Genomic DNA, 25,178 nt, shown 5'->3' on the forward strand with positions numbered 1-25,178 from the left:
TGGTTAAGGTTGATTAATCACTAATCAAAACTTTTTAAAATTTAAGTATCAAGGCTGATATCACTATTTATTTATTTTGTACATCTATGTATTTATTTTTGTATATAAGTATTCCTCAAAGATTCATTCAAATTGTAAGGTTCATTAAAATCACACATTAGATCTTAGTCATGAATCGGACAAGATAAAGCTAAAAAAATTTATAGAACTATAGCAATCTGTCAGTATTTAGATTAAAAACTTTAACAAGATATAATACGTATATGGTATATTAAATTTCATGTTTAATTACAAAGTAGGTTTTTGACAGACGATAATTAAGATGGTCGTCGTGGTATAGTGTAACGAACAAAGGACAAAAACGATTTGATAAGTTAGAATAGGATTTTTGTCAACAACTGCCATTGTAGTATTGTAAACAAGATGGCATCTTCTGAACCCATTTCAAACCAAAGATCAGTCTAACATTTTTCTATCAACATTGCTTCTATCAAGCGATTCGCAGGAGTTTGGATTCTAAGGATTGAATACGAGAGGAATTCGATGATTTAGTGGAGCCCCAAAGCTCAACTCCATATGTTCAGATTGGCCTTATTATTGTCATGTAGATCAGTCTTGTAATGTGTTGGAAGTTTAGACTGTTTGTCTAGTAAGTGCTGTAATAGTCGAAATCGACGTGCAGTTTACTGTCTTTTCAGTCTTGTGTGAGGTTTTCAGGTTAATCGTTTAACTACTAATAATTAATTAAATTATACCATTGCAATATTATATTACTGTCACTATAATTTATTATAATGAGGTGTAGATAGTTGACTGTAGATTACTGATTGGAGAAGATGGTCGGGGGGTACAGTCAGCAAAAACAACATAAATAAACAAAAAAATATTTATTTATGCGTTATAATTTATTATACAATATTATTATTGCATAATATATTGTATTTACATTATTACTACTAAACTTATTCCCTTCTATTATTATTATATATATTACATATTATTACATCTCTCAGATATCTATTCATTATTACTTTTAACGTTGTTTTGAGTAATTTTGATAATACTTCCTTTACCATAAGTAATATACTTTAATTTTATTTATTTTTTGTACTATTTTCAAAAATTGGCATTCTTTTGCGGCACCACTAGCATAGGTGTGAAGCACCCCAGGGTGCCGCGTCACCCAGTTTGGGAACCACTGAGCTACGCGGCTCACATACAAATACACACAAACTCCTTTTCGCGAGATTTGGTTGTTTGGACTTCAGCTATCTTAAAACGCGTACGTTCACGATCGTAATACACCCCCTTCCTGTATATTGTCTTTTATTTAGTTTTACAACTTTATGGACTATTGCAACTTGATTACTATAAATTTAACCGAAACCATAAACAAATATTGCTGAACTTGAATGGGATGGTTTGAAAACCACAGAAGGATAAGTTCATTGTCAGCTATACAATGGTAGATTGCATTGTGTAAGGTCGCGAAACCAAGATATTAAAAAAATATATGTACATAGATAAATGATCACCAAATTATTCCGTTCTTTAAATTAAGATAATGGTGTTTTTTTAAATTTGTAAAATTTAAGAGTGCTGAGTATTTGTTTAATATTATGAATATTATATTTAGTTCTAGACAAACATTAACTTCTTTTTCTTATATCATTTTATATTTTATCTACATCTTCATAACCCGTTAACGTTTAGGAGTGGTTAACTATAAAAAAATTTAAAAAGTACCCAAATCTAGGCAATAATTTTTATATAACCAAGAAAGGCTTGTTTATAATTTTTTGTTTTTTTGTTTCTGAAGATGGATGATCAGTCCTATACGTTTACGTGTTCAGAATAAATATAAAAAATAAATTTAGTTGATTTTTGACTTGAATTTAATGAAAAGGTGACTTCTTATTAAAAAAAAATTAAATAATATTATTGTAATAAAAATATCACAGTATTTTAATTTCTTAATATATGTATGAAAGTAAAAAAGAAAAGAACCATATATTCTGTTGATGCTTATCTGAGGTGCAATATAATGCAATTTTAAAGAGATTTAAATTTACTGATATCACTGCATTCCAATTGATTGAGTTATTCTAATCACTCAGATTTTATAGCACCTTTATCAAAAGTAGACGCATCGTGAATAATTAAAATTATTAGCCACATTAAACCTATTAAAATAAATAAAAAGGATATCAAAAACAAGAATAAACAAAAAAAAATGTATATTCCACAGTTCCATCTAAATGTATCCTGGTATTCTGAACTATGAATTTCATTCTGTCTGAATCTTACGATATGGTATCTAGTTTACAAGTCATAGTTGTAATATTTAACAGGTCGGATCCAAAAATTGTATTGGAGTGGCGAAAAAAAAAAATCTTTTTAAAACTGTCTAGAAATTCCTTCTGATTTCTTTCGTGTCTACATTTAGGGCTGGTTCAAAACATATAATAACTATTTATAACTATTAAAAAATTCTTCTTTTTAATGATAAAAACATGCTGGATAGTTTTAACTTTTTTTTTTCTTTTTTAGATGAGGTGCTTCTCAACATCTTCCCCTTGGATCCACCATTGCATCTTATGCTCCATGTATTAAGTTAATATACAAAACTCAAAATTTTGGACTAATGTACTTCTATATGTTGTTATAAATATAATTAAAAATATATGTCACTATAAAGTACACATTTATTATATTGAAGATATAGTTAACCGTTCAAGACGCAATGGAGGTGAGCAAATCCATGTTCCACTATTAGTCATGTCGTTATAAATAGTTTTATTTGCGGCGTAATAAGGAAAATTGAGGATTTGATACGGGAAAAATTCAATGGTTTACGCTTAGGATCATAACTTTAACAGTTTCATTAGACAAAGAATTGTAGAAGTAGCAGTTTATAATATTCATGAACGATTTTCGAGAAAGATGCAAGGAAATCCTGCCACAATGAAAACACCAAGGTAGGCTGAAATAATAAATAAAATATCTATAACAGATTGTACTCCTACGATCAGTTGGAAAAGATATATCCCAATATTTTTTCTTCTTTATATCATGAAATTCACAACTTCATTTGGGCTCAAAACGCAAAAAATAAATGTGAAAAGTATGTAGTATATAATGACAAGAATTCGTGAAGAAAATACCCATTGGTAGAATTCCAACATATCTACAATAGAAGGTCTCGAGGCCATTTGCTTTTCACGCGCCTCGGAAGTTCATCAGGAATAGAAGAGGAAGCAAGGTTTGGAAACTAGTGGGTTTGGGTGATTGGAGAGTTTACCGTGATAGGATTGATGTCTGTTTCGGGCTAGATCAGCCACTTATGGAAAATTAAGGTCTTTAGGGATGATTTATGTATATATTTATTAGGGAGTTACTCATGTATGCTTACCCATCTAAATTAAGTGTAGTAGAAATCAGATAGATAAAATACTTTTAAGTTTCTTAGTCTTTAAGTAGAGAAGTACGGATTCTGTATAAACACTTAAATCAAATAAAGGTGTTTTTCATTTACCGTAGAAGATTAAAAGTTAGATTATTCAGATAATTTTATTTTACTTTTGGACAATTGAAGAAAAATGAGGATTGCAACGCCGAATATTCTATTTATTTAAATGTAACGAAATGCATCTTTAAAATTAATTTGCGTAATAGTTAATTTTTTGTGTGATTTGAATAAGTTCTTTTTTAAAGAAAAAAAATTAAAAATAAAAGTAATTAATGAATCATTCAAAAGAGTCGATTCACCACAAGGAGTGAATCGTTGTGAACCATTCTGTAAAAACAATCTTACTGTACAGGGAGTGGGAACTGATGTGAATCCAGATTTAAAAACTGGATCCTTTACAAGCCCCATATAGTTATGATCCAACTTTTTCCAAAATTTAAAATTTAGAACATTGCATAATTCTCACTGTAGCGAATTCTCTAAATTACGAAAATATAAAATTAGATATTTACGCTTTATAATTAAATATCACACGTACTTGTTTCGGTTAGTCCAGGATATGTCTCCAGTTTTGAATTCACTTCGAAAATTATTATTATATATTTGATTCGGTTTGATAATCACCATATATACGATTTCATATATAGTTCATTTATAATATGAATATTATTATAAATGAATGGGAATCGAATTAAATTAAAAACAAGGCTGACCTGAGTGTGTGGAAGGTTATAAATGGTTTGTTTATATGGTAGTGATAGTGTGGATTAATTGAAAATTAAAAGTTTTAAAAATTAATGAATTTAAAAAAAATAAACTAAACATAAACTTAGGTAAGCTTATTAATAATAAATATGACTCTCTAATAATTAACTTTTACATTAGGGTGTGTTTGACTTATAATTAATGACCTGGGCAGAATAGCCTGCAAAACAATTTTTAAATTTTGATGTGAGGTGAGAATTTATATTTGAAGGTATGTTATATTATTAGTGATAATATTGTTGTTATAATTGTTACAAATGAATATATAATATGCTGTTAAATATTTAGATTGTCCTTGAGAATGGCCGAAATGTACGAAACGTTGGACTGTTGATGTAATAAAAAGTGTTGAGACTATACAAGGATACAATTTGATTTATTTAATATCTTTATTTATTTTTTATTTATATTTATTTAACATGATGTAAGAACAATCTTTTTTTTTTGTACCCTATCCTTTTACAATCAATAATCGTCTATACACTAAATACAATATATTTTAATAATTGATTTTTCTATTTAACAATTGTATTCCATTTGACAACCTTATTCTATTTATTTGACAATTTTATTCTCCCTATTTCAATCACACATATCTGGCCTCTACAATGATCCACAACCCAGTTTTGATCCGTTAGGAAAATTAAAAAAAATTATCATTAGAGAGTAATATAAAAAAAAATCAAAAGCACAATAGTGACAGTAAGTATATCAGTTGAAAAAACAAATAAACAGATTAAAACAAAAATTAATATATAGATTTAAAAAACAAAAAGTTAGTTAAAAGAAATAATTAAATGAATAAAAAAAACAAGTTAAAAAGCTTATATATACACATGTATTAAAAAATTCAAATAAAATCTTTCAAACATATAAAAATATTATAATGCTTTTAAATATAAAATATTATGTTATAAATGAGATTGTAGTTTTATTATCTGAAAGACATTCAGTTTCTCAATGTGTCAAGTGTGCTCTGAGAGATAGTAAACTATTATTAGTACACGTGATAATCTCGATCCTATTAGCTCTTTCTTATGTAGAGAAAAAAAAAACATAGCTATTCTGGCCCCGGTCACGTTTTTCCGATCACGGGTCACGTTTTCCGATTTCAAACAAACAATTTGAGATAAAAAAACAACAGTCGTATATAATTGAAAAATAATGATATCAATCATATAATTGTAGCGACGAATTATCATTAATTATGAGATATAATTAAATACACACAGGTTATAAATTACGTAATAATAATCACACACAACTAAGAATAATTATTTTTTTTTTATATTTTTAGTATTAAATTCTGTTTAATTCGGTAGCTCTCTTTTTTTCACATGCATGAATTATTTTTAATCTGAAATCTCAATTCTATCCATATTATTAAAAGAATATTTAACAAAAAAATAAAATAAAATACGCATAGTTGAGCTAAATGTATACAGAATGTAAACCTTAGAAGATTTTTGTTTTGTTATCTGAAAATCATTTATTTTAGGCAACATCCTTGGGGGAGAAGAGGATAAGGAGTAACTGATTCTTTTTTTTCAAACCGGATAACCGATCGAAAAAATAAAACTAGTACTTCAACGATGTTGATATTCGTTCGATCAGAGAAAAAACGATCATGTGCACACCATTCAAAGTATATTACGTTAAGCAACAAGGGGAATTAACAATTACGACTGATCTTATGTAAACCGCCGTCCCAGATAAAAGGCAGACAAAGGTCGCTTGGGATGTTTCGGTTATTTAATATATTAGATTTTAAATGTTTAAAGACATTAGTCAAAATAAATTCTTTTATCGTTATTGCAAGGTCGGATCTGTAGTGGGGGGTACCACTCCATCCTTGTCAATTCAGAATCTGCTCGATTTATGGCAGTGATTAAGAGCTATATCGGTATTGCTCCTATTACGATTCGAATCGTAAATACATTTGATAATTTTAAATTATGAATTGTATCATTTATCCCAGCCTATGAGGTGGGATCAGTCGTTATGTATACAGTAGTAAATGTTGACGGACTCGACTTGCCATCGTTAATGGAACACAGTTTCTTGGTGAATCTATTTCGAAATGTCCTGAACCGGTTTTGAGAAGCCGATAAATAACGGCCTCTGTTAAAAATATTTGATTTTTGCGTATTTACAACCTGTTTTCGTTTTATCAACAATATTATAAAGTAGGGGTAACTTTCATCAGAATAAAAAATAAGCAATATTTTTACAATTGACAATAAAAATCCTCGATTGTTTACAGTAATTTTTGAGGAAGCACTGTTAGTAGGCCAACAGTTGTTCAAGTAGGTGATTTGATCAAAATCACCCTCAACCACCAGATTTTAACCAATTATGCGTATCCACTTTATGAAGCTGGGTGGAACCTTGGGAGCTCTCAAACCCACAGGGTTGACTACAGTAACAGAATATCTCCAAGGGATATAATTTATGTATTGCTTAACATGATGTAGCACGGTTAATTGAATTATAGTCACAAATTTGTCTAGCTGTGGTCACAATCGGGGTGCGTGATTTTAGAAGTTGTGGTACACATCACAGAGTTAGAAAACATTAATCCCTGCATCAGTTGCCCTGAATGCCCCAGGGACCCACTGGTGTTCTTAATCCTAAATTAAATCGAATCACGAATGAACCGAAAAGTACGATTCCTTCAAGAAAGATTGAGCAGTTTATCACTAATGTTGATAAAATCTGATGAACTCAAATAAATAGACTTTTAAGAAATAATTCATAATTTTGCTAATCAAGTATGAAGAAATTTTTAATAGTCCTTTTTAATGTCAAATATTAATTATTAACTAATAATTAATTATTAATATTAATTAACTGTCAGTTAATTTTCAAATATTAAATAAATGAATGATTTTAATTATAAAGTTGTTCAGGAAAAAATTGAAAGATATGAGAGCCAACTTAAAGTGCCTGGGACCCCAACTTTGTTCAAGAAAACAACTAATTTACACGTTTTTCAGAAAAAATATTTTATTTAAAAAATATAACAGAAAATATGTTATTTTCAGAAAATGATTTTCCATCATGTCCACATTGTCAATAAATTAATTAAATCAATTCTTTCCCCCGGAAATGTTTTATTTATTAATTTAACATTTAATTAGCCCCACACGTTTTGGACACCCTATAATTGAATTGAAGTAGTATAGCAATGGTATGTTATCCTCTGTTGGATAAAGAGGGCCGACGCAGGGTCGCCTAAATATGCCTCTGGTTGAGCATTATTCAGTTGCCATTGTTCATACATAAATATCACTGTGATTTCTCGGCCAGAGCTTTCTCCAGCTCGTCCTAGTGCATGGACTTTATTTGCATCGGATCTGCACACATTGGCCCATGTCACCTACTTCCATCGAGTGCTATATCACAGTCACTCAAATCCCCTACGTACAGATCTATAAACCACTTCCAAGCATCGCTCAATTTTCAACGGTATTGTCAATTCGCTGCCTGAAGAACTGAGACAATTTTTTTTTTTATAGTAACAGAGTTTCTTGTTCATTAATTTTAGCGATTAATTAAGCGTATGCTATGAATCTTAAAAATAATAAATTCAGGTGACCATTTGAATAGATTTTTTTTTTTCATTTCCTCATCGAGGAACACTTCACTCCGTATAGTTTGAAGTGATGTTGAACTATGAAGCTAAACATTTTTTTAAAATTATGTTTATAAAAAATAATATTTTATCCAAGTCTAAATAAAATAAACACCAGAAGCTTTAATGTCAAAAAATCCTTGAATAAGTATACGGAGAAAAGGACATATAAGATACACTTCTATTTAGCAAACAAAAATAGTTAAGTAATAAATCCAACAGAGTGCACTGAAAAGCTATAGAAGTCTCACTTTTTTTTTCTAGCCATAAAGATGACAATTTATATAATGTTTTTCTGAAGATTAAAAAAAATGTAATTAATTTGTTTCCTATTTATTTCAAAGAAATAATAAATTTTGCCCAAATATGAATGAAAAACCCCTCAGTTCATATAATTTTAATATGAATATATCAAATGTTGTGTCATTGTATTAAATATAGCAACAATATATGCCATTTTTTAAATATTTCTTGCGCATAATAGTAATTTATGTATTATAGTTATATAAGCATCAAGAAAAAAAAATGACCTAGAAAAAAAATTAAATTAATTGTAACAAATACTTTCAGGAGTTGTATGTATGAAAATATATTTTTATAATATGAGTGAGGTGAAGAGGAATAAATTTGAAAATGGGTAATGAATAAAGCCCCAAACGTTAAAGATAAGAGAAATATACATGTATGTGTGTATTTATATAATATATAACATAAATAAATTATTATAGTTTTATATTTAAAAAATGTAGTTTTAATTTTGGCCCTAAAGATATTTCATTATTCATTTTATTTGCTATTCAATGAGTTAATATTTTATAATGGTATGAAGTTGTTCAAATGAGGTTTTGTTGTTGTTTAATATCAATTTTCTTCATCTTCGTTTTATCTGACTAGTACTTATTTTGATTATCTATTTACTTTTACAGGTAATAAGCATATATTTAATCTTTATCATTATTGTTAAATTTATTTACTTTTTTAAATATATATTTTTTATATTAGCTTCAAGGGAATACCTATATACAAATAGAGCCAAATGTAATATTATTAAATGTATCACTAAAATAATTACATTTTTTTTTCAGTGAATACTAAATTGTTGAGTACGAATCGGCAATAAAAAGATGAAATGCTAAAAACAACATTAAAACTAGAATATAAAACTAAAATAATCACTAATGAAAGTAGTATTATTAATATTCGATTGCTGAAAACAAATTTTTGTAATATATTTTTATATCTATTTAGTCTGTATACACAGTACGAATGGAATCTTAGAGCTTAATTCCTATCAATAAAAAAATTTTTAATCTGAAAGTTTTTACGGATGTTTACATCGAACTAAGACCAAGATTTGGAAAAGGGATAAAATAAATTGTTTCTTTAAAAATAAGAAGCTTAATCCCTCTCATCATTTTAGTCTATAAAAATCTCAATTATCCAACGATAAGGAAGGAAGAAAGTCCATTCGACAACAGATCGAGTGATTGATATGTTGGAACAATAGCAATGACGAGTACCGAATAAATGATGAGAAAAAAAATAATCGACTCCTGCGTTCTAAAGTAATCACTGCTCATAAAATTGTCAGGGGAAAAAATCCTCACTCGGCGTGTATGTGGACTGATTAGGAGTGACGCAGTCCCTTACATAACAGACACGTGACTTCTTAATAGCTCTGTGGTGGTGGCATAATGTATGATAATATATTTGGATATTATTTCAACTTTAATACTATTTTGTTAAAGTCGTTTTATCTCATCACGTGTTCGGCCTCTTGAAGCATTTTAAATACTTCAATAAATGAATGCAACATTATCTCACTAACTGACCCTTGAATTCTTGTAGAAGCGAAAACACTCTCTTTATAAATATTGAAACTCGTTAAACTTTACAACCGCTGATTATAAAAATCAATATTTTAAGATTACTTATGGAAAATATATTTATGTTCACTTGATTACCTAAAAAAAAAAAACTTGTAAAGTAATCATAGTGTAATATTTTATTTTAAGTTTTTTTCGTATATAACAAATTGCAATAAACTTTCTAGTTATCACTAAAAATTTTAAAAACCTGAATTCCTTTTAATATTGTGTCATTACTTTATTGGTCCAACAACTGGAGGACTTAAGTATCGCTAATCATCTCAATTTTTGAGCCTATGAACTGTTGCAAGTCCCGAGAACCCAGAGAAATACGAACGGTAACTAAGCAAGACATATTCATCCAAATAAACCAATCGTGTTTATTTTAAATGTTTTTAAACAAAACGATTTTTTTTGTTTATAATTCAGTATCATAATTTTGTAATGACTCTGAGGATGTTACATATTTATAATGCGATAATTGTTATTCAATAGATAATGATTATGATCCTTATCTTCTTAATGTCTTATTCAACAGAATATTTTACCCAGAAATAATCGACAGAAATAAAAACAACAACTATTTGGAACTGTTATTATATAATTTTATTTAAAAAAAAAATAATTTAGAGGGTATAACGAAAGTCGAAGACAAGGTTAATGAGGTTGAACCTATCCATCGATTAAAATGAATAAAATATTATTAATGAACATTTGAAAATTAGCAGAAGGTGAATTAAATTGCTAAATAAATAAATGGGGAACGAATCATATAGACATAAAATATAGATTAAAATTATAGAATTATAGTTATTTATAATTATTGAATACATTAATGGAATTCTTATAATTGATGAAGATAAATATACGACGTTATAAAACGAAATAGCTCTACAGGTATACGAAAATGTAAAGAAACGTTGAGTAAGACACGGCAACAATGCATTAAGGACATTATTTGACAGCCAGGGTCTATTGTAACAAATCGTCCATGACTTTATAGACTGTGTGGGTTGGATATGTGCAACCATGTTCGACCAATCATAATGAAACAGACCTCTCTCACAATATCGGCAAGTTCACGGCTTGTTGCTTCCTCACAAACGGGAGAGGTTTTGCACGTTCTAAACACCAGATTCTTTCATTCACTCCGGCGAACAGCCATTTTTATAGACCTAGAAAATGATTTTCAACTCGGTAAAGTTCGATATTATTTTTTTTTTATTCGTAACGAGATCGATTTTTAGCAATTACTTATTTAAAAAAAAAAAAAAAAAGAATATTATGGAAGAAATAAAACGATGTTTAATTAACGATTGAATCTAAAGAAGAAAGTATTAGAAAAAAAAATTTTTTTTTTAAGTTTTGGACCTCAATTTGGCCATTTTCAAATCTAATCCCTAGCATTACACTACTCTTCTAATTGTCAAAAAAATTCCCTAATAGTCAAATTATAAATTATCTTCATCATAATTCATATTTTCCATTTACAGTTTTCTTACTAATGAAATATAATTTCAGTTAGGAAGCTATAAATAGAAAGATAACGTAATGCTGAGATGAATGAATTATGATGAAGATAATTTATAATTTAATGAAAGGAATTTCATTGGCAATTAGACGAGTATTGTAATACTGGTGATTGGATTTTAAAATGGACAAATTGTAGTCCAAAAAGTTATAAAATTTATAAATAAAAAGTATGAATGTAAAATAATTTTTGGCACAGCTGGACTCAAAACTAAAGGCCTCTGGAATTCAGATTCTAGTCAAGTTCCCACTCCGCTTCCAAACAGTTTAAATTTTTTTTAATTTCAACACGGGGTGTAACTTGAAATATTCAATTTAAATTTTTCGTGTGAGCAGTTTCATTGTGACTTAAGGAAGGAAAGAACTCTTTATTATTATTATTATTTATAATTAACATATAGTAATTAATACAACATATAATATAATTAACATATGTTTATCTATGTTAATTAATTTTTTGTATACATTATGTAAAGAGTATGAAATTATTTGTTCTAAAGGACACTAAAGGTTACTTTAGAATATCCAATGACGTTTAGCAGTTTCATAATTGTCTGAGGCAATACACGTGACTCGATAATAGGTTATAGTGTATGTAAATAACTACAGCTATTATTTCACTTCTTGTTTTTCCTGTTGGAGTTGCTGCATAGCTATCCTGTTAGCATTTCTTCCTAAGATTATTCTTTTTTTTTTAATAATTAAATTACAAACAGAGGATATAAATTTTTATAATACAGAAAAATTGTAATTGAATTCTGAATTGATATAAAACACCGGCAAAACTATTGGTCATTCTTAGTTTACAGAATAGATTCAAATCGATTCGAAAAATGGTACAATAATTAAATTTATAATAAAAGGTGGGAACCTCCTTCCAATGACCAGCGTTAAAATCCACAAGATTAGCCCAGACACAATCATACCACCTACGTTGGCTTATGCAACTTGTGAACAATAGTAGGAAAATTAATACAGTAAACTCATCATACAATTAAAAATCCATAACATGTTTTAGATTACGATCGAAAAGTCATAATTTTGTTAGCGCAGTTATTTTATTAGGGTTACGGAATGGAATGCCGTTAATCAGAAATGGTATCATATTATAAACCAGTAAGAAATGATTTTACTAAAATAAAGGTAATATAGTGCTTTTTGTAAAAATAATTGTACAGAAGACATGGATGATTATCCTAAAGATAATACGATCGGGAAGGATGATCAGATGGAATTTGTGGTTGACAATATGCAGCTATGAATGTATAGAGATGTCGCAGCCCCAGAATTTATTCAATATGGCGTTAACAAAGTAGTTAAGTGCCTCCAAATGCTCTTGCAAAGGACTTGGGACTACAAGAATGAAAAAAAAAAATTATAAACTGTATATAAAAGCAGCCAAAGTAAACATAGAGACTATAGACCGATATTCAACTCCTCGTACGTTTACAAGATATACATAAAACTTCAATGCAGTATTGTAGAACTGTGAAATCTAGAAAAGGAACAAGTCGTTTTAAGACCAGCTAGACAGACCCAGTACATTTCCTCAGTCCAGACTGAAAAACACCTTGCAGAAAAAGCATGGGACCGTGGCAAGGCAGTCTTCTCGTATATCAAGGCAGTGCACTAGTATCTTATGATCTTATGGGAGCTTATCATTCAGTTCTGGGACAGGAGATGTGAGATGAACCAATTAGAAGGGTGTCAGAAAACCTGATGAACATTAATCCAAGTAATACTGTAAGACTCAATGGTTACAATACTTTCTACTTTTATAAAGGAGAAAAGCAGAACAAAAGTCCAAGTCCTTTGTATGATTCCGATCAGAGTGCGAAAATCATGAAGAGTGGAAGCTAAAATTGTTTGAGCACATCAGTAGAATGTTTAAGTACCCGAAATGCAAGATGGCTCTTGGATCCAAGACCGGAAGGCGGACGTACTCGTGTCAGACTCAGGAGCGTGTTGTTTGCAATACTTGGGTAAACTGAGGGAAGCAAGAGGATGCTCCAGGGGTGCCCATCCCCCAAGGACGATGGCGCATGCCCTCCCCCTCCTAAGAAATTTTATTGTCCCCCTTAATTATGCAATGAAACATGGATTCAACAGGTGGAGGTGTGATATTGTTTGTTTTGTTTCCTTGTTTCCTCGTGTCCCAGAAAATTCTTCCATATCGGAACTCCAGAATTGAGATTGAGAAGACTTGAAAGGCATAGAGACCAGCGTGCTAGTTGTTCTAGGAATGCAAACACGCTTAAAGGCATAGTAGAATTGAAGGAAGAAGAATGTTTACAAACATTCTATATTATGTTATATTACCTATATTATATATGGAATATAATACAAAAAAAGATCGATAGCTCAAATCGTACTTAGTTTAAAAATTATACTATATATCAGACATTCAGTATTTTTTTTTATATCTATGACATACGATTTTGTTTATATCGAATAAAAGTTAAGTATTGAAACTGTTTTTATTTTCTTATAAATATGTAATTGAATACTATAAAATGTATATTTCGATAAAATCCATGTTCTATTACTATAGCGAAATAATTGCCACAAAGTAATCTAACATGATGTAATGGAGTAATGTAACACAATAAACAGCTTATCAATCTACATCTTTAAAGTGGATATATTGCAATAATTACAAATAAAATAGTTAACAAATGTGGGATACTTTTAACTCTGTCTAGATTAATAATTTTAAAACAAGGGAATCGTAGATTAAAACATAATATTTTAATGAATATTATTACTCCGGAGATTACTAAAACACTAATGAACCAGTTACATATTAATAAGTCTTTTGATAAAATAGGTCATCCGGCTACTGTTCAGGTCGTGTTGATTTCTGTTACAGTTCTAAATATATCTGATATGCGTGGCTCTACTCATTACATATTGTGTGACATTTTAAATACACAAATCAAAAATCAGTTGTAGCAAGACATTGTCAAGTATCTCGTTAAAACGGTAAAGATATCAAAGGCTTTCCAATTAACTTTTAACATCAATCTCGCTCCCACTGGGGTTTTTTCAAAATTCAATCCGTAAATTGAAGTATTTCATGTTCATAGAACATTGTTAGTTACAAGTTTATTTGCTTGAATCGTTATTATTTAGGTAAATTAGGTTTTAAACAAATAATTAAAAGATTATAAAAAAGGGCATGTCCAACCATTATTCTTATTTCGTTTGCATAATAAATATTCATTTCCGACACGAATTATCATATTTTTATCTTTTACTGGCTGTCCTATAATGTTTGATCCTACACTTTATACAAAAAAAAATTAAAATATAAAATAAAGAAATAACGTAATGATAGTAAACTGATACAACAAATTTTCGCAGTCAGTAACGCAATGCACAATAATCTTCAGTCAAACGTATATCTTTCACAAGGATTTGTCAAAACAAAATACAACAAAAAACCCCATGTTATTTGTGACCAAGGACAGCGGGCTGAATGAAATAACTGTCACACTTGAATAAAATATCTGATAGATGCATTTCACTGATTTGTAACAGTCGGTATCTATGTAAAGGATAAAGTTAGTTTTCATGGGACCGTTTGGCTGACAAAGTACTATATAATACCATATTATAGTTGTGCAAATATAAATCAGTAGAGTATCTTATTAACAGTACACTCTGTGACGAGATACGAAGACCGGTTCATCTTATCAACGTATCACCAACTAACTTTTTTAATTTTTATAAATCATGATTATATTTACAAATTATTTTTTTTTTTACAGATGTCCTTAGTAAAATCAATTGCTCAGAGGAAATACCCCAAAGCAAATTCTTCATATACTGTAAGGTTCTACTTTATTTTTTCTGTTTTGACAAATCTTTTTTAGCTGTTAATAGATTTCTTATGCTGAACTTCTGTTCCACTCGGACAAGAACTAGTGCGATGATCAAACAATCGTAATGTTTGTCCCAGCACTTCCAGTACCACACTTATCACTAATGACAAACTGATATTAATGGCTTTTCGAGGAGGGTAAATTTCAACAACGAAATTTAAATAGTCAATTAATACAAAATTTATGTTTTTGTTTTTTTTAAACATTATTAAAAGTTAAAAATATACAAATTATAACGGCAGTATGAAATAGATTAACAATTAAAAACATTACATAGTAACATGTTTATTTTACGCAAAAGTACCTCGACATGTACTGCCAATTGCGGTATAATTTACATGATATTCGAAATGGGGTTGGTAAAATAAAACTAGTACGGAGCATTTTCGTAATACGTGAAACAATTTCCAAACCTTACTATTAATGACAGCGGTGAAAGTACGTTAAGGCCAAAAATCGTTTATTTGAATATATATCGAATTTTTGAAAGTAAACACAAAGATTTATTTATTTTGCTTAAAAATAAATAAATAAAACTGGCACAGTAGTAAATTCTAATAGAGTTCGTAAGGTGTCTGTGAACATGTAAAAATTATTGCACCAACTAGAAAATTGAATCTAGAATTACAAGTGAAAAATTGTCTATTTCGATAATTTATTTATTATTATTTTTTTGTTGTAATAGTTTTTAATATTCCCAATAAAACATTCACAACAATACTGGACACAAACTTTTAACGGAGGGAGGGGATGAAATCAAGGGTACCGATCGGTTTCATAGATAATAGCACGTAATATATAGGTAGTCAGTCATTCTCCAAGATCATAACGCGGTTTCTTATTGACTTAAATTTAATTAAATTAAGTTAATTCGCTTTTACTTCTTTCTCGTGTTTGAAAATTAAAATTTCGGTTGTCATGATCAATATACAAATCATTCAGTCATATTTACTAACAATAATGTAAATTAAAAAACTAATAACCGGGACATCATATTTCTATTGAACATATTTCCATCACTGGCTGAATCGAGCCTCTTCGAGAAATAACAAACTGACAAATGTTGTATACCAATCCATGTCAAATATTTATAAATTGATTTGTTTAACAACTCGGGAAGCCCCACCCCCCAACTTGTAAAATAAATGGCGTGGAAACATCACTGCGGCCTTGAATGGTGAGATAACAGCGCTATCTATTTACTTCTTACCTCCAGTGCTTAAAGTATTTAACAATACATTATTTAAAAATTGTGACTGATATATTGTATGATAATGATCGGCTAGATTATGATGATGAGAAAAATCAACAGATGAATCACCTATATGACATATACTAAAATTTTCTATTTTCTTTACTTTTTTTTTTTTTTTTTTTTTAAATTTAACTTACCGAGAGGTGATAAAATAAACCATATACGCTTTTCATAACATGTTACAGAAGTAGAAGTTGATACTGCTTGACACACAGAAGTTAACCCAATGATCTAAATTCACTTTTACACTCGGAAGACCCAAGATCTCCAAAGCTCCTTACACGTTTTCACCACTCGACCAACTGACCCACATAGGCAACGCTTCACCGTCCGTTCGAAAGTCATCGCACGAACAGGAAAGTGTCACACGCAGGTTCCTCCACATCGGATGGATAATATTTCATTTCGAATATCGGGAGTATACTATACATTTTTCATTTAAAAAGTTCCAATAAGTGATGTATTACGGCATATGTAGTACAAGGGAGCCGGTGATCGTAAATACTGAAGGCTTTCGTCATATTTTATCAATTCTTCTAAAAATGAAGTACACCGTAATTATTAACGAACACTTTAAATGGCAATGGCACGATTAAAAAAATAAAGTTGGTAATAACACTGAAGTTGGAAATGAAAGACCTACTTGGAACTAAGCGTGAAGAGACCCATTGTAGCGAGAGGTTGGCTGGCATGAGCGTCGTACGGCGACCAGGGGCCGACTGGCGGAAGGCCTGCGCCCCCACCGCACCGCACTTACGTAACGCCCGCTACCGCACGTGGTCCTTCCTCACGTGGCCCCATCTCTTCGGCTATTTTCATCTACCTTATTGTCAGTCCCCTTTGGAAAAAAATAATAACTCATACATATGCAGTTATCTTACATTCCTTTAACGTCGGATACTTGGCAATGCATTCCCTCCAAGGACTTATCAAGCTGCACAACATTCTATTATTACGTGAAACAGAATACAGTTAAATGACTTTTAACTGCAATTAAGCATATGTATTGAGTTAATCAAATAAAAAAAAAAAATACGTTTGGCAGTAAGATATGAACCGATGATGACAAATGTAATACCTTGTACGTTCTGATACCTTGTACATTATGATTATAAACCATTTCTGGGCCCGTTTTCATTTGTGTCCCACTGACCTACAGTGTACAAGCAAAGGACAAAAATCCAAAACCATAAATTAATTTTGATATTTTATGAACAACTTTATTATTGTTATTTCTTTTCTTATTGGGATTCGTTTTTAAATTATTAACTATCAATGAGGAAGATTGGAAAAAAAAGCTCTGTAGGACCACAGTATATACCTACTTAGTTCAAAATAAAATTATGTAAGCATTTTTTTTTTATTTTCGGCATTTTTGCCTTTGGCCGTTTGAAAACCTTTTTCATACTTTTACAGTCACCTTATTAACATTCTTTTGATTTATAAACACTACTCCATGAAAGTATTAGCCGACAGTTGGTCATGTTTTCTTGTGGCTTTTTATCTTATTTTTAATTTACATATTAAGACGTTAACATCCCATTCGTTGCAGATTTGGCCCAAAACAGATATGCGTCTTTTCATTCCAAACTCCTTACCCATCCTAACCCATTAATTCTTAATCATTCATCCTTAACAATCCCTGATAACCCTCCGAGGCGTCTAAAAGGAAGATGGGCACGGGACCTTCTGATTTAAATTTATGCTTGATGTACCCCCAATAGGTGGTTCTTTCCCAAGTTTTTAAGTGTAAATGAAACATACAACATATTTACTTATTGTATTTATTACTTGTACAGTTGTAAATTACATTAAATAAAGAAATAAAAAAAAATATAATTTCCATAGAGACCTTTTTTGTTTTAGAATGTTTAAAATTTACAATCGACGTGCCTCTAACTGTCCACTAACACTTCCATGGAGTAGTGTTTATAAGAAAAAAAATATTGCTAAAAAAGTGACTGAGGTATAAATGTAGAAAAAAAGGTTTGAAAATGGTCAAAGGTAGAAACATATTATTAAAAATACAAATAAATAAAAAAAAATATTCTTATATAATTTTATTTTTGTACAAAGTGGGTTTATGTGGTCCTAAGGATTTTTTTCCCTCGATATTTCAGATTGAAATTTAATTATATAATAATAATTGAACTAAGAACTCAAAATTTTTAGAAATTAGAATCATATAAAAATAATAAATAATATATTAAATATTAATCAAAATGGTTGATGGAAAATTATTCGGATTTTGAAATTTTTATAACATTATTATTATTTTTATTTTTCAAAAGCCCTTTTTGTTACTTCTTTATTTTACCTTAACATTCGAAGAACGTTTTGGGCCTTTTTCTCCATTATCCAGTTCTATTATTTTTCTAAAGTAAAAATAATACACAATCAACAGTTTTTATAACACTATAAAAAAAAAAATAATTTCCACAAATGAGTTAAAAATTAATTATAAGTGATTTAAACATAATTTACAATTTTCAAACCTAGTTTAACTATTTCGATATTATATATCGATTTAAAAAATTAAAAAGTCTTAATTATAATTATCCTTATTTTATCTTATCTTAAATTATTTTTAATTAATTTTTAAACAATTTATTAAAATTATTTTGATGTATAATTAAAAAAAAATGTAGAATGCGCATTATGTTTATTTTAAAAAACTGTTTCTACAGTAGGTGATGTGCAAAAAAGCCCAAAACGTTCCTCTAATATTACAGTAAAATAAAGAAGTTATAAAAAGGGTTATTTCTTCCTTAAAATAATAATAATAAATTATAATGTTAAAGTACTAACAAAATATTTTTGAACCATTTTCAAACATATTCCTCTTCATCTTAGTCATATTGTTAATATTCAAATTTTCATGTACACAACACATGAAATTATTTGTTACAATTTAAAAAAAAGAAATTCTTATTTTCAGCTGTTTTTCACTAGCTCAGTTTTTTCGCTGATTGTATGTCTAAAATATATACATTAATGAAAAAACCTTTTATCTTATATACTTTTAACAGTAATGTATGTTTTTTAAAAGTGAGTCTTGTGTATAATATTGTTTTATATATTTTAGACATAAATTCCTCCTAAAAAATGACCTACATACTAACGAATATCGCTTGATATACACTAAATAAAGAAATTGTATAATGTGGAGAAAATTATAAAATATGATTGTACTATTGCAACAATATATGGCTATTATTTTATTTCACTATGTTATCACTGTTATATTATATTATAGGAATACTTTTTATAAAAAATCTTATAAAATGCATTTGTTATAGTCCTAAGGTTATTAAGTATTTCCCAATAAACATAACACTAGTTATTTGTTTCCAAAGCATTTATTAGATAATTTAATTCATCAATTCAATATTACGACTTGGCCGTAACCTCGTCTCCAAACCGATTACGATTGTTCTGTGAAGCTACTGTGTTCACAATCGAGAAATTAATAGAAGTCTTTCCTGTTCTATGTGCAATGAATTGCAAAAAAAGAATTCTTTATAATAGAAAAAAGGAGTGAATAATTCTTAAAATAATAATGTTTACCTCAAATTAATTTTTTTTATAAAAATGAAATAATAATTTAAACATTTTTTTTTTATATTTGTGTTTTTGGCTTCAGTAACTTTCTTTACATTCCATGGATATTCAAAAATAATGTTCAAAAGTAAAATAGATTTATTAAAAGGATAGTTACCTGCAGACGGGGTTGGAACACGCACAGTTCAAAGAAGGAATGTTATCTAAATATCCACCTAGCCCGCCCCCTAGTGAGCAGTTTTCTCTTCCTCTGTAACATAGACAACAATCATGAAATAAATATAAATATTTGTATATATACACATACATACACACAATATGTACATATACATATGTGTGTATTAACACAGGGTGTCCCGTAAGTTTAAACCATACCTAAGATGGTTAAAGTAGACTCAAATGGAACAACTAAGGAAAAGTGTTTTTAAGCGCTACGTTGTTGAATTGGGTTGGAATTGAGCTATAAAATTAACAAAATTACTTAAAAGTTATTTAAGTTAGATATTTATAAATTGCAGCATAATAAACTAGACAAAATTTTCTATTACAATTGAAACCTTCCAAACTGCTAAATAACCCAATAATGTGTTTTTTCAGCCGACATAATTCAAATAGGAATACTATTATAGTTAAAGTGATATTAATTTTTTTTTATTATTTTTAGTCAATTTGTAAATTTCATTTTTTTTTAGGTGAACAACTGATTAAAAAAAATTAAAATACTTAATGGCTGGTAATGAAATAACAATTATTTCTAACATTATTAGAAAATTTCTTTTAAACTGTGTAGTGTACAACTTTCCTAGTAATAATCTTATGTAAAAAAAAAAAAATTGTTTTTATTTATTTTTTCCTAGTAGAATGCCACTTGTTACATTAACATTAAATGATTTACTAAAAAAAAAAGTATTTCTTTTTTTTTTTTTATTATTGAACAAAAAATTGCTTTATTTGACTACTTTTACGTTTCTTGTTGTTTCAAGAATACAGTGTCAGCATACATTTTATACAATTTAGAATGGTCTAACTTAGTGTTTTTTTTGTTAAATATTATTGCTAAGTTATAGTTATTGTTTCAAATTACTTAAAAATTCACAAAATATCAATTGCTTCCTTTTCTGCAGAGAATCGAACCATGAACGTTTTTGTTAGTTTTGAGGTAAACCTGCATGTCTTTAAATATTGCTTAACACAAACGCGTCAATCGGTACACACACGCACGCACGCTGCACGCACGCACGTACGCGCGCGCACACACACACATAAACTTTTTTTTTCAATAATATTTTCAATTATTTTTACCGCTGCCAAAACGATATAGCATAAGATCTGATTTATATAGTAAGAATAATAATAGTAAGATTAATCTAACGTACCTAGTATAGAATCGTAAGTTTAACGACTTAATTTGCAAGTCATTAAATCACGTTTGTGACCGCATGCAAACGAACAATTTGATGGTTACGAAATGGCCAATTTAAAGTCAGAACTTAAAAAATTCATGATTATGAAAAATCAACAAGGAAAAGGAATACAGGCAACTCTGTGCTGATGAATAGAGCATACTTCGTCGAAAATACATTTATTCCATAGGTATTAATAATAAATAAATCATTTAGTGTTTGATATTCGGAATATTGGTCCTTAATTACACTTTTGTTACATTAAGTACTTAAAGGGAGTTATGTTCTCACCCTTTTCACATATTGTGTTTCATTTTCCAATGAACCAAATACTTGGGGATCCGTATTTCAGAGCTATTTCGACCAGGTTCGGAATGAATTCGTTAAATTCAAGGTTCTATGCAGATAAAAACATTTTAAATATAAATTGGAGAATAAATTAAACTTTATGTATTATTAAAGATAAATAACATAAAAAGATCGGTTTTAAGCAATTACTATTGTATTATGTAAGCCGATAAAGAGAAGCTTACATAATTCTAACTTTCATTAGTCGATTGCAAATATAAAATTATGAAGGTCGTTAATATTTTATTGATGGGGAAAAACCACTTTATTTGCACATGTTTATCACATTTTGCCCCTTTAAAGTGTTTGTTGGGATAATTATCTCTTTATACACACCTCGCGGTATCAAAAAAAAAGATAATTGCAATTTTAATTTAGGCCTATAGTATTACCTTGCCAATTTCAATGTTCACAAAATGATAAAAAAAAAAAAAAAAAAAATAGCATTATGTTTTATCTTATAGAGTGCATTGTTTCAAGAAAAAAATGGCAAATAACATTTTCTTGCATTCTCTCCGATAAAAGTTGTCTTTTCAGACTTATTTAAAAAACTAAGTTTGTAAACTTTAAAAAAAATCTCTACATGGAGTTTCCGCCCTTTAACAGTCAGTTTAGGAAGCAAAACACTCATAATTCAAACATATGTTATGTAACAATAAAAATAATGTCTCTACTGATTAAAGAAATAATCTTGAAGTGTCTTTATCGGAGAATTCAACGATTACATAAATTGTGCCGTACTAAATCTATTAATACCATTTTATCTTTGTTAACAAAGTTCGCCGTTGTGACCGGGCTCTATGATAAGCTGTAATAATTACAAGAACTGATTTTTTAAATAACATTTTCTATTTATGAGGAGAAGAGAAAAAAAAAAAAAAGGTTTTAATCCATATTTGTTATTATAAGCGTTATTTATTAATAAGGACATTTAGTTGAGCGTGATGCAGCGATAGTAGGAGATAAGCGGATGGGAATTATGACACATACCATAAATAGCTTCAGATCAAATTACATCCGATTTGCGAGTGACTAAAAGATAATGAATTCGGCAATGAGTTGGAAACTCAAATCAAAGATGATGAGGAAACAAATCCTATTTACTGATTTGGAATAATTCCGGTTATATCATCTGGCACATGGCACCTATTTTCATTTAAATGTTTCTCTTAATAGATGTTAGTCACTCGCTAACTTATTCTCTTTGGGGCATACGAACATATTGAACTTAAAGGTCCTAAAAAAAAAAAATAAAAAAAAAATAGATCAATCCGGAAACACATCAACTGAAGAAAAATGAACGCTAAAACTAGTAGTTTATTTTCGGTTATACCATAACAATTAATCGTATTTGTTTTTTTGTTGAATACTAGGCTAATAGGATGACATTAAACATAAGTTAAACAAACTATTCCCGATTTCAGGGGGGTAGGAAGGCGAGGGCAAAGGGGGCTCAAGAATTCACTTGGTTTGGTTTATTTTTTCCAAGTAATATTTTTTAGAATTAAAAACAAAGAAAGAATTTGGTTTGTAATAAAGAGAGAAATAAAAATTGGAGATTTCAGGACTGATATACAGTGACACCCCTATATAACGGAAACTCCTATTAATGGACAGTTACAAAGGCTCCTACCTTAATGTATTTTAACCCTTCTATTACGGAACATCTCCTCTGAGGACACGGACACCAATTTTATTCCCCATATCAGCACTATTCACTCCTCTATAACGGACACAAGTCATAAAATATGAATGTTTGAACTAAATATTGTAACATAGTCATAAATTATATCTGTATGCAAAAAAAGATGATTGAGACAAGATTTCTGTAGAAAAGTAAACTTTTTTCGCCGCGGAACCCTTGTTGGGCTAAGAAATTTTCGAGGCGCTGCGAATTTCCTAGCTAAAAAGAAATTGTTGAACAAGATTTTTGAACATTGTCGCTTTAGAGCGGTCGAATACATAAGAAAAGAATCAAAAAGTGCAAAGTAAATGCTAAAATACATTTTATAATTGCTATTTTTTCTTTACTTTTTTTTTTTTTATATTGAGAAAATGGCATTCGCATGATCTGGTATACGCTTGAGTCACTCAACTATAGAATAATCCTTTAATTTTTATTAAATAGTATAAAAATTGTAGCGTTTTTTTTCAGCAACACAGTTTAGTTTATGTTTTTTAAATAATTCCATTATTTAATTGTTGTGTTCTTTTTATTATTAGCCCCTTCTAAGCGAAAACCTCTAAATAACGGAGAACATTACCTCCCCCATGAGTGTCCATTCTATAGAAGTTTCACTATATACTCATTATATCTCGTAGTAAAGTTAAATTATATGGGCATTGTGTCGTAACCTTTTCCAAACTTTCTAGTGTTTCCTAAAAAATTAATTCAGTAACTTTTCAGATATACAGTTGGTTGATTTGACCGATTGCATCCAGAATAAAACACTTTGTCTTCAGTTTTGAAATCGTAGTGATTATGGATATACATATTCTCAATAAAAACGATTTTTTGAGCAATAACTCATTTGAATATTGCATTTATCAAATATATTAGTTTAAACGTATTTTAAATATTTTTTTTTTATCATCTAATATTTATTAATTGTTAAGTACTACTACCTGCCACAACCATGGGCAATAGTGATAAACGATCATATTCATACCAAAATTATAAAATAAATAAAAATAATAATTTTAAAAAAGTTAATAATAATAAAATATGCATATAAACCGAAAGATGAATAAAATGAACATAACCAAAATATGTTCATGAAGTAGAAAGGAATTTGAATTAAAAACACTAATTACATTTACACAATATGTACAATATTTACACTCTCGACCTGAGGATCCCTGAGCACACTCCCTGCCCCCCACGCATGAGGGGTAGAGCAGGACTTTTGGAGATCCCAGCGCAACCTCTCACCGCGTAACTGGTAAACTGGTACTAAGCCTCCTCAGAGTAAGTGATTTCACACTCAAATAATAAAAATAGAAGGTCGTTACTCGTAGAGTGAACTTGGAATCAATAACTATAATTTGGTTTTCCTTAAATTAGGGGCTGCTGTATGTTCCGAACATCGGCTTTTGTCAGATTCAACTGTACCTTAACAAATACTTTCATTATTTAATTTTTTTTTCGGCCAAGACTCTCATTGGAGTCCTATACTGCCTAACCATGGTGGGTAAGGTTTTCATTTTGTGGAACTGCCACTCAATGAAAAAAGTCGAATTCGAACCGGCGCCGCCAGCAGATCTCAGATAGGTAAGATTGCTGAGCTACGGACAGCCCATTATTTTATTTGTAAATTGTGGTTTATAAAAGTAATAAATTAATATCAAATGGGCCCCATACGTCCCATAATCCCAATATTTCCTGATATACTCGCCCTGAGTAGTACATCTTGTCAAATTGATTATCTTTCAGAAATCTTTCAAACTAATTATAAAGTATA

At 29.3% G+C, this 25,178-nt stretch overlaps 1 protein-coding gene across 5 annotated transcripts in view; it reads right to left on the minus strand.

Annotated features, from left to right (window-relative positions):
• Positions 1–25,178, minus strand: part of vri (vrille) — a 254,374-nt gene that overhangs the window by 12,468 nt on the left and 216,728 nt on the right. For 4 of the 5 annotated variants that reach the window (XM_024359974.2, XM_014417867.3, XM_024359972.2 and 1 more), the window contains one exon: positions 20,124–20,216. Coding sequence is in view for 2 of the 5 variants with exons in the window: in XM_024359972.2 (XP_024215740.1) it covers positions 20,124–20,216 (93 nt within the window). In the remaining 3 variants the exon portion in view is untranslated. Of the gene's footprint in view, positions 1–17,048; positions 17,152–20,123; positions 20,217–25,178 lie in introns of those variants that run through there. The other variant, XM_024359973.2, reaches the window with a different exon arrangement.

The sequence above is a fragment of the Halyomorpha halys genome, unplaced genomic scaffold (assembly GCF_000696795.3).
Source record: "Halyomorpha halys isolate HHAL.00 unplaced genomic scaffold, Hhal_1.1 Scaffold170.1, whole genome shotgun sequence".
Taxonomy (NCBI): Eukaryota; Metazoa; Arthropoda; class Insecta; order Hemiptera; family Pentatomidae; genus Halyomorpha; species Halyomorpha halys.